Consider the following 10,191-nt stretch of genomic DNA (forward strand, 5'->3'; position numbering starts at 1 on the left):
GTTACTTATATACAGATAACAAAACTAGAGTAGCGTCCGTAGGGGTGTTGACGCTGCAGGTTACGCTACATCACTCAAATATTCTGACTCGAATGTGCATCTGCTCTGTTTTCATGCTTTGGCGATGTCACTCATAGTCATAGTCTCGTGCTCAGGAAAGTAATTCGTTTTATAAATTCCTTGTTGCAACAATGCCAGTGTAAATCATCACAGATCCTGTTATGCGACTGAAACAGAATCATAAGAAGCACAGAGGAAGCAGGCCATTCGCAGATCTTGGAAAAGCCAGATTCATCTTGCCAACAGGTTACTTGGCAACAGATCAGGTTAAACCTTTTCTTAAAACAAATAAATAACAGATCCAGTTAAACCACGGCATTGGATATCACAGGACTGAGTAATGTTCAGGCCGGTTGTTTCCCAACTAGATTGTGAACATTTTAAACAAAGTGGGTTGCAAGAATTACAGTGTTACAGAAGTAAAACATAATTGAATCCCTACTAATCAAACACCCCCAGAACAACTTAATGCTCAAATGTCAGATCTAAAAGAATTATCAGTAATCAGGTCACATGCTTTGCAAAACTTTAGGCCATAAATAGATTGGTCAGCTGCATCCTTGGAGAGCCTGACTGCTGTAGCTTTGGCGAACAAGCTTGCTCTGGCAAAATTCGTCGGCGCTACCACTGCTGCTATAGCCCAAATCTTTAGATCCTTTGACACTGACACAATGAACCTGAACAGGCAGTCTCTCTGGTGACACCGGTGCATGTTTCTCCAGCTGCAAGCAGTAGCTCCCGAATGTCCCTAGGTTCACTTTCAGCCTGAAGTCCAGATTAAACAACAAATCCAGTTCAAGCCGATTCATCTCGATTGTGCTGATTCCTCCCACTCTGGCATAGAATGCATTGTTGAAAAACCTGCACGACATGCATTGAGAAAGTTACTGGGAAACCTGTGCATGTTTGTGATATACAAAGAAAGAAATACAGCTGAATTGCAGTTGCATTGGGTACACTTACGCATCATCTGTGAATTTGGCAGCAACCACCACACTTGTAATTAGCAAGCGATGAACGCTGAAGAGCGTCATGTACACATTTGGCTGCTGTAGATATCTCTCCATGTAGACAAGTGCCAACACAAAGCAAGATGGACTGCACTCGGCATATTTGAAAATGCGTTCTGCATAGAGCTGTATACTGAGATCTGGCACCTTCTGGCCATGAAAAATAGTGGTCGACTCCTTTATTCCATTAGAACCCAGTAATTCTTCATTCTTCTGAACTGATCGGCCCAGATATGTGGCAAGAAGCGACAGGACCTTAGGAAACTTGGTACTTCCTTTCTTTGACTGTGATACTGTCAAACCCAATGTCAGGTAGCTCTCCAGATGCTTGTCACTGGCATCAATTTTAGATGACTCCATGGGCAGACATAAGTACTGTATAAAAGATAAAGCAGTTGTTAGTGAAAAATAAATGGGCACAGCAGATAGTAGATACTTTGAAGGTTGGGCAAAAGAAAGTTGATCCTAGTTCAATCTGGAGGTATTTTCCCAGGCTGTAACAGCATTGCACAAACTCATAGCTGCGTCCATCTGCGTATAAAATGCGGAGCCGAGCCACGATTCCGTTGTTTGCTACCTCCACACTGAACTTTAAATTTAGCTCGCTCATCGCGCAGCATACTAATCGGAATACAGTTTCCGTCTTGGCAAGGAATGCACCAAAACACACACACACACAAGAATTTAACAAGCATCAGCATGAATCTAGTTCATTCCCGTTTCCCTTTCAGAAGATGAAGATAGGCAACAAACAAAGTAGTAGCTGGGTGTTGCTCCCTTTTGGGCCACCCAGAGGGTTATTCCTCTTCTATTTCTGGTAGTATTTCGCCTGATTTATAAAGGGAAATCCTAAACCCTCAACCAAAAGGAGGGGATAAACAGGCAATTCAGGCCAATTTGCCTTCTCAATGTTAGTTTCAAAATCTTCACCAAGGTCGGGACAAACAGGCTCTCACAGATTGCGCTTTCTGTGGTACAGCAATCCCAAACTGCTTTCATGCCGGACAGAAACATCCTCGAAGGAGTAGTTGTCCTTCATGAAACGCTCCATGAAATTCACTCTAAAAAATTAGATGGGGTAATTTTTAAGGTGGATTTTGAGAAGGCGTATGATAAGGTCAAGTGGCCGTTCCTTCAACAGGCATTGCGTATGAAAGGTTTTGATGAGGCTTGGCGCCATCAGGTTGAATCTTTTACGCAAAAAGGGAGTGTGGGTATTAAAGTCAATGACGATATCGGTCATTACTTCCAGACTCATAAGGGCCTCAGGCAAGGCGATCCAATGTCCCCCGTCTTGTTTAACATCATGGTGGATATGTTAGCAATATTGATCGGAAGGGCTAAGGACCAAGGTCAAGTGGGTGGTTTAGTACCTCATCTGGTGGATGGAGGTGTATCCATTCTTCAATGCGCTGATGATACAATCATCTTCATGGAGCATGATTTGGCCAAGGCGAGAAATATGAAGTTGTTGTTATGCCTCTTTGAACAATTATCGGGGTTAAAGATTAATTTTCATAAGAGCGAATTGTTCTGCTTTGGTAGGGCTAAAGACGAACAGGACTCCTATAGGCAACTGTTTGGGTGCGAGTTGGGAAGTCTGCCCTTCTCCTACCTTGGCATTCCGATTCATCATCGTAGGCTAACAAACAGAGAGTGGAAGTGTATCGAGGATCGATTTGAAAAGAAACTGAGCTGCTGGAAGGGTAAGCTCATGTCATATGGAGGCCGGTTAGTTTTGATAAACTCGGTACTCACGAGTATGCCTATGTTCCTCTTATCGTTCTTTGAGGTTCCAGTGGGAGTGAGGAAAAGACTGGACTTCTATCGATCACGCTTCTTTTGGCAGGGTGATGAGCTTAAAAGAAAATACCGGCTTGCTAAGTGGGATATCATCTGTCGACCCAAAGACCAAGGCGGGCTTGGCATTGAGAATCTTGAGGTTAAGAACAGATGCCTTCTTAGTAAGTGGTTGTGGAAGCTCGCTAGCGGTTCGGAAGCTATGTGGGCGCAAATCATTCGCAGCAAGTATCTCCAGACTAGGACTTTGTCCCAGGTAACAGTTAGGCCGATGGATTCGCCTTTCTGGAAAGGGCTCATGAAAGTCAAGCAATTAATGTTCAATAGGACAAAAGTTGTCATTGGCAATGGGGCCACTACACGTTTCTGGGAGGACGCTTGGCTGGGCGACTCACCCCTGGCCATTCAGTATCCGTCTTTATATCGTATTGCTCAACGACGTGAGGTGCTCGTGGCAACGGTATTTCAATCTATCCCCCTTAATATTCAGTTTAGACGGTCATTAGCGGGCAATCGTTGGGAGGTTTGGCTCCAGTTAGTTAGGAGACTAATGGAGGTTCAACTTTCTGACCAACCGGATAAATTACGCTGGAAGTTGACTACGTCTGGAGTATTTACAGTCAGGTCTATGTATACTGATGTTATTAATACAAGCTCCATTCCAACTTCCAAGAGTGTCTGGGATGTCAAAGTACCTTTGAAAATAAAAGTGTTTATGTGGTTTGTTCATAAACAAGTTATTCTAACAAAGGACAACTTAATAAAGCGTAATTGGACAGGACCTACTAGGTGTAGTTTCTGTGATCGAGATGAGACAATTAAACATCTCTTTTTTGATTGCCCGCTGGCCAAGGTTCTTTGGCAGACGGTCCACATTGCTTTTAATATAACTCCACCGAATACTGTTAATGCTTTATTTGGGAATTGGCTATATGGGATTGACTCTACAATAGCAAGACATATTCGGGTTGGAGTCTGCGCTTTAATGTGGACCATCTGGCTGTGCAGAAATGATTTGGTTTTTAACAGATCATCACGAATTCATTTTTTGCAGGTTATCTTCCGAGCTACGGCGCTGATCCGTTCATGGTCATTACTCACTCCGATGGAGGCCAGGGAGCATTTGGTTACTGGGTCTACCCGGTGGGAGATGGTTGCTCGGGATATCTTCAACCGGTTTGGATGGCGGTCATGTAATAGGATAGGCAATTAGTTTCCCTATCTCTATAGCCAGCCGGTTGTGGCTCCTTTATTGGCTAGTTAGTGTTTCTAGCCTTCTGCGCTCTGTGTGGGCTGCTTTTTTTTGTTTTCAGTTAGAGACTATGGAACTTTGTACGCACTTTTTGTTGCTTCATTAATAAGATGGCTGTATGCATCACTCCTGATGCAGAGGCCGGGGAGTCCCCCTTTTCCAAAAAAAAAAAGGAGGGGATAAACAACCATAAAAGAGGTGGCAAGAAACACTCCTTCCTGATGCAGCCGCACCCAAATCCACTGCCCCCGCCCAAAGTAGCCGGCACACCGCCCCATCGGACCACGCGGGCAAGCAGATTTCCGCCTCCCCGACCCTCCTGCGCTCCTTCGGGACCAACCCTAGCTCGCTCGAAAGAGATGAGCACAAGAAAGGCATAGCAGATTGGGTGGGAATCCCATCTAGTAGACCCAAATGCCGCAAGGAGATAGTACGCAGGTAGGTAGGATAGCATTATGCTGTGCAACTTGAGATCTAGGAGTACCAGCCAACAACCCGCACGGGAGGGAGGGAGGGAGAGACTTACAGCTTTGCTCTAGGCTTGAGCTCCAGGGAAGGGCAGGAGGCCTTCTTCTTCTTCAGGGTTGAACTCGAGCTCTCCCCACGGCCGCCCCTCCTCCGTCCGTCTCTCCTCGCCTTTTCGGATGGAACGGCAGCAGCAAAGCTAGCCGCTTCTTTGGATGCTGCCTGGGAGGGAGAGCGAGAGCGAGAGATGTGTCATGTGCTTTATTATATTGTAATTGTAATAAATCACGAAGGGGATGTGAGACATGTCATTATCTGCTGACAGGTGTGGCTCTTGTTTGTCTTCAAAGGCCAACTTACCATCGATCTTGTTTGCTTAATAATTAATAAAGTAATTAAATGCCAAACTAGCACGTACCTATGCGAAGAGGAAAAGGCCCAGAGAGAATAACGCTATTTGTCGTCGTCGTCTCAACCGGCGTGGTTTATCGAGTATTTTAGGAGGGTGGAGATAGAGAGGATGGGCCCTGATACAGCGGCCAAGACCAGTAGCAGCAGGAATAGGAGGAGACCGATGCGTCCTCCACTTCATTCACGTTAACCAAGCTTGGCGCCTAGTCGGAAACATTATCCAAAGCTGAGCCGTGCTGGAGGCTGACAACGCAATGCACGGGTTTATCGCTAATTCGTTTCGGTTGGTGAACTAAGAGCAACTTTTAAAGTGTGCCTACTTTATTACTTTCTCTGCCTCAAAATAAGCGTCTAAACGTTTGCACAATACAAAATTGAGTACAAAGTTAGGACACTTATTTTGGGACGGATTGGGTATTATTTTATTTTATTTGAAGGTTGTAGAGGCAACTTAGGTTGTTAATCCGGAAAAAAAAGAACTTATAAATTGTTAAAAAAAATAGAGCGGAGGGATCTGTCGGGCCTTAAACATGAGGCCCTTATAAGTTTAAAAAATAAAAGGTTGCGGTGACGCTTACATACAAAACATGACGCAAATAGATGCATACAAAACATGTTTGGTTTTTTCTGCGTGCTCATTCCGATATATGATGCAATCGATGATGCATGCGTGATATCTAATTCTGGCATATCAAGATGGCACACGATTTTCTTTGCCTCCTCGACACTAGTAGGACACAGGCTTCACGCGGGAAAAACCTTTTTTAGATATTTCAGAAGCTCATCCAGGTTTGCATCCGTCCATTTGTTTTTTTGTCTTCGTCTTTAGAAGTTCTAGCATGAAACTTAAGCGGGTCACCTCAGGATCGTAACCACATACAAAGGAGTCATCGAGTCTACCTTCAGTTGTGCCAGTTTGGCCTCCTCTCTAGAAGCAGCTCTGTCGCTAGTCGTCTTCTTGCGAAGCAGGTCTCGAACATGCGGGTCCCGCATGGCTGAACTTAGTAGCGAAGAAGATGGCGACGTGTCTGCGTCTTCTCCTCCTTGTACTGCCTCTTCGCCATCGCCATTTCCGAGGCCGTCTTCTTCTTGGGGCCCATAATAGGTCATATCTTCGTCTAGCCCCATGTCGTTATTTCCTCCCCCGTCGATGTCATCATCATCATCATCTTCACTTATCCACCGAGTATGACCATCCATGAAACCATGCATGAGCAGGTGCGCCTTGAATTTACCACCCTTAAAGGGGTCGAGCCTGACTCCTCCTTTGCATTTTCGACACGGACATACAACATCCTTCGGTGTTTTTTCATACATCGTCCACCGCGGATTGCCAGTATCTTTCCACCATTCTTTCATTGACCTTCATGATCACCTGCGCGGAGCAAAATATTATAACCACGTATGCATGCATGGATCAAATTCATACAAAAATTCAGCATGGCCTTCCCTAAACATAGGACATATTGAGTTTGCCCGAAGTTCGCCGAAATGGAATTGAATCAACATTTCGGCAAAACATAGGAAACTCATGTCACCCACATTTCAACAAATACACAATATAGGCAACTCACATGCCACACACAATTCAGTATATTCTCATATCACACATATATAGTTTCGGTCCTATCGCACACACACTTTTTTTGCTCACCTATGTGTCGAGAGGGATATTGAGCACCTTCTTAATTAGTTAGTAGCTCTAGATAGTGAGGTACCTACATATAGCTCTAACTAGCTAGGGGGAGAGAGAGAGCTAGTGGAGATGGCTGGATGGCAAAGAAAGAGAGATGGAGGAGGGAGGCCATTAATTAATGGAGGTGGATGGAGGGGCAAAGAAAGAAAGAGGGAGGAGGGAGGGCATTAATGGAGGGGGTGGAGGGGCAAAGAAGAGGGGGAGGAGGGGGAGCATTGAAAGGAACAAGCAAGTGCAAGAGGAGGGGGAGAAAGGAAAGGGGAGGAAGAAGAGGGGGAAGGTGGTAGGTATTTTGGCTGGCGACCATGGCAGTAGCACTGGCTACCAATGCGCGCTACAGGTATGATCGCCATCCAAAATATCTACTGGTAAAGTTCTACTACCTATAGCGTTGGGAGGGAAAACACGCTACTGGTAAAAGTTTACACTTAGAAGAAATAACAGTAGCGCGTTTATGGGAACAAGCGCTATAGACCTGGATTTAACAGTAGCGCTAGGTAGACGACTGACGTTGCTAATATTTTTTGACCTGGTGGTGTGGTGTGGCACACTTACCAGTAATGTGCCCTAGAGAAACCAGCGTTGTTGCTGAGCCATACCACTAGCGTGCTTTGTACCCAGCGCTACTGGTAATTACCAGTAGCATGGGGCCCCAAACAAACGCTACTGGTAAACTTTTATGTATAAACATTTTCCTAGTAGTGTGCTACCTCTTGAGCACTGCATTGGTTTTCCCTTGAAGAGGAAAGGGTGGTGCAGTAAAGCAGCGCAAGTATTTCCCTCAGTTTTTGAGAACCAAGGTATCAATCCAGTAGGAGACCACGCGCGAGTCACCTCGTACCTACACAAACAAATAAGAACCTCGCATCCAACGCGGCAAAGGGGTTGTCAATCCCTTCACGGCCACTTGCAAGAGTGAGATTTGATAGAGATGATAATAATAAGATAAATATTTTTGGTATTTTTTTGATATAGATTGAAAGTAAAGATTGCAAAATAAAATAGATTGGGAACTTGTATGATGGAAAATAGACCCGGGGGTCATAGGTTTCACTAGTGGCTTCTCTGAAGATAGCATAAGTATTACGGTGGGTGAACAAATTACTGTCGAGCAATTGATAGAAAAGCGAATAATTATGAGAATATCTAGGTATGATCATGTATATAGGCATCACGTCCGTGACAAGTAGACCGACTCCTGCCTGCATCTACTATTATTACTCCACACATCGCCCGCTATCCAGCATGCATCTAGAGTATTAAGTTCATAAGAACAGAGTAACGCCTTAAGCAAGATGACATGATGTAGATGGATAAACTCATGCAATATGATGTAAACTCCATCTTTTTATCCTCGATGGCAACAATACAATACATGGTGTTTCCCTTTCTGTCACTGGGATCGAGCACCGCAAGATTGAACCCAAAGCTAAGCACTTCTCCCATTGCAAGAAAGATCAATCTAGTAGGCCAAACCAAACTGATAATTCGAAGAGACTTGCAAAGATAAATCAATCATACGTAAAAGAATTCAGAGAAGATTCAAATATTGTTCATAGATAATCCGGATCATAAACCCACAATTCATCGGATCTCGGCAAACACACCGCAAAAGAAGATTACATAGAATAGATCTCCAAGAGAATCGAGGAGAACTTTGTATTGAGATCCAAAGAGAGATAAGAAGCCATCTAGCTACTAGCTATGGACCCGAAGGTCTGAAGTAAACTACTCACACATCATCGGAGGGGCCATGGAGTTGATGTAAAGGCCCTCCGTGATCAATGCCCCCTCCGGCGGAGTTTCGGAAAAGGCCCCAAGATGGGATATCTTGGGTACAGAAGGTTGCGGCGGTGGAAATAGGGTTTCGTGGTGCTCCTGGATGTTTGCGGGGTATGTGGATATATATATAGGAGGAAGAAGTAGGTCGGTGGAGCAACGAGGGGCCCACGAGGGTGGAGGGGGCGCCCAGGGGGATGGGCGCGCCCCCTGCCTCGTGGCCTCCTTGATTGTTTCTTGACGTCCACTCCAAGTCTCCTGGATCACGTTTGTTCCAAAAATAATGTTCCCGAAGGTTTCATTCCGTTTGGACTCCGTTTGATATTCCTTTTCGGTGAAACACTAAAATAGGCAAAAAATAGCAATTTGGGTTGGGCCTCCGGTTAATAGGTTAGTCCCAAAAATAATATAAAAGTGTAAAAATAAGCCCAATAACATCCAAAATAGATAATATAATAGCATGGAGCAATCAAAAATTATAGATACTTTGGAGACGTATCAAGCATCCTCAAGCTTAATTCATGCTCGTCCTCGAGTAGGTAAATGATAAAAACAGAATTTTTGATGTGGAATGCTTCCTAACATATTTCTCAATGTAATTTTTCTTTATTGTGGCATGAATGTTCAGATCCGAAAGATTCAATATAAAAGTTTAATATTGACATAAAAATAATAATACTTCAAGCATACTAACTAAACAATTATGTCTTCTCAAAATAACATGGTCAAAAAAAGTTATCCCTACAAAATCATATAGTTTGGTTATGCTCTATCTTCATCACACAAAATATTAAATCATGCACAACCCCGATGACAAGCCAAGCAATTGTTTCATACTTTTGATGTTCTCAAACTTTTTCAATCTTCACGCAATATATGAGCATGAGCCATGGATATAGCACTATGGTGGAATAGAATGGTGGTTGTGGAGAAGACAAAAAAGGAGAAGATAGTCTCACATCAACTAGGTGTATCAACGGGCTATGGAGATGCCCATTAATAGATATCAATGTGAGTGAGTAGGGATTTCCATGCAACGGATGCACTAGAGCTATAAGTGTATGAAAGCTCAACAAAAGAAACTAAGTGGGTGTGCATCCAACTTGCTTGCTCACGAAGACCTAGAGCAATTTGAGGAAGCCCATCATTGGAATATACAAGCCAAGTTCTATAATGTAAAATTCCCACTAGTTTATGAAAGTGACAACATAGGAGACTCTCTATCATGAAGATCATAGTGCTACTTTGAAGCACAAGTGTGGAAAAAGGATAGTAACATTGTCCCTTCTCTCTTTTTCTCTCATTTTTTTCTTTTTTTATTTGGGCCTTCTTTTTTTTTGGCCTCTTTTTTTCGTATGGAGTCTCGTCCCGACTTGTGGGGGAATCATAGTGTAACGCCCCGGACACACCCGCCGGTGGTCGTTACTCCGTGCGGGATCTAGATTGGCCCCACAGATCAATACTAGTCTTTTCTGCGCACTTTGTCCTCACTCATGCGCACCCGGGAGCAACTTCCCGGTCAGTCACCCATCCTGACACTACTCCAAGCTGAGCACGCTTAACTTTGGGGTTCTATCCGAATGGGCTCCCGGAAAAGAAGGAATTCCTTATTGATATGAGTAGTCTATCATCCCTAATAAGCCAGGCCATCACATACACCCCCACTCAGAGGAACCGACGTCCTCGTCGGGCCACAGCAACGTTCCCTCTTGGCACAT

At 44.2% G+C, this 10,191-nt stretch overlaps 1 protein-coding gene across 1 annotated transcript; it reads right to left on the reverse strand.

Annotated features, from left to right (window-relative positions):
• Positions 1–365: 365 nt before the first annotated feature.
• LOC119278454 (cyclin-P3-1-like) lies at positions 366–4,845 on the reverse strand. The gene is made up of 3 exons (XM_037559807.1): positions 4,649–4,845; positions 1,024–1,445; positions 366–921 (listed from the first exon to the last, which is right to left on the reverse strand). Exons 2-3 carry the CDS (start codon positions 1,428–1,430, stop codon positions 609–611), a joined length of 720 nt encoding a protein of 239 aa, XP_037415704.1. The 5' UTR covers positions 1,431–1,445; positions 4,649–4,845; the 3' UTR covers positions 366–608.
• Between the last annotated feature and the right edge of the window lie 5,346 nt (positions 4,846–10,191).

This window comes from Triticum dicoccoides, chromosome 1A (assembly GCF_002162155.2).
Source record: "Triticum dicoccoides isolate Atlit2015 ecotype Zavitan chromosome 1A, WEW_v2.0, whole genome shotgun sequence".
Taxonomy (NCBI): domain Eukaryota; kingdom Viridiplantae; phylum Streptophyta; class Magnoliopsida; order Poales; family Poaceae; genus Triticum; species Triticum dicoccoides.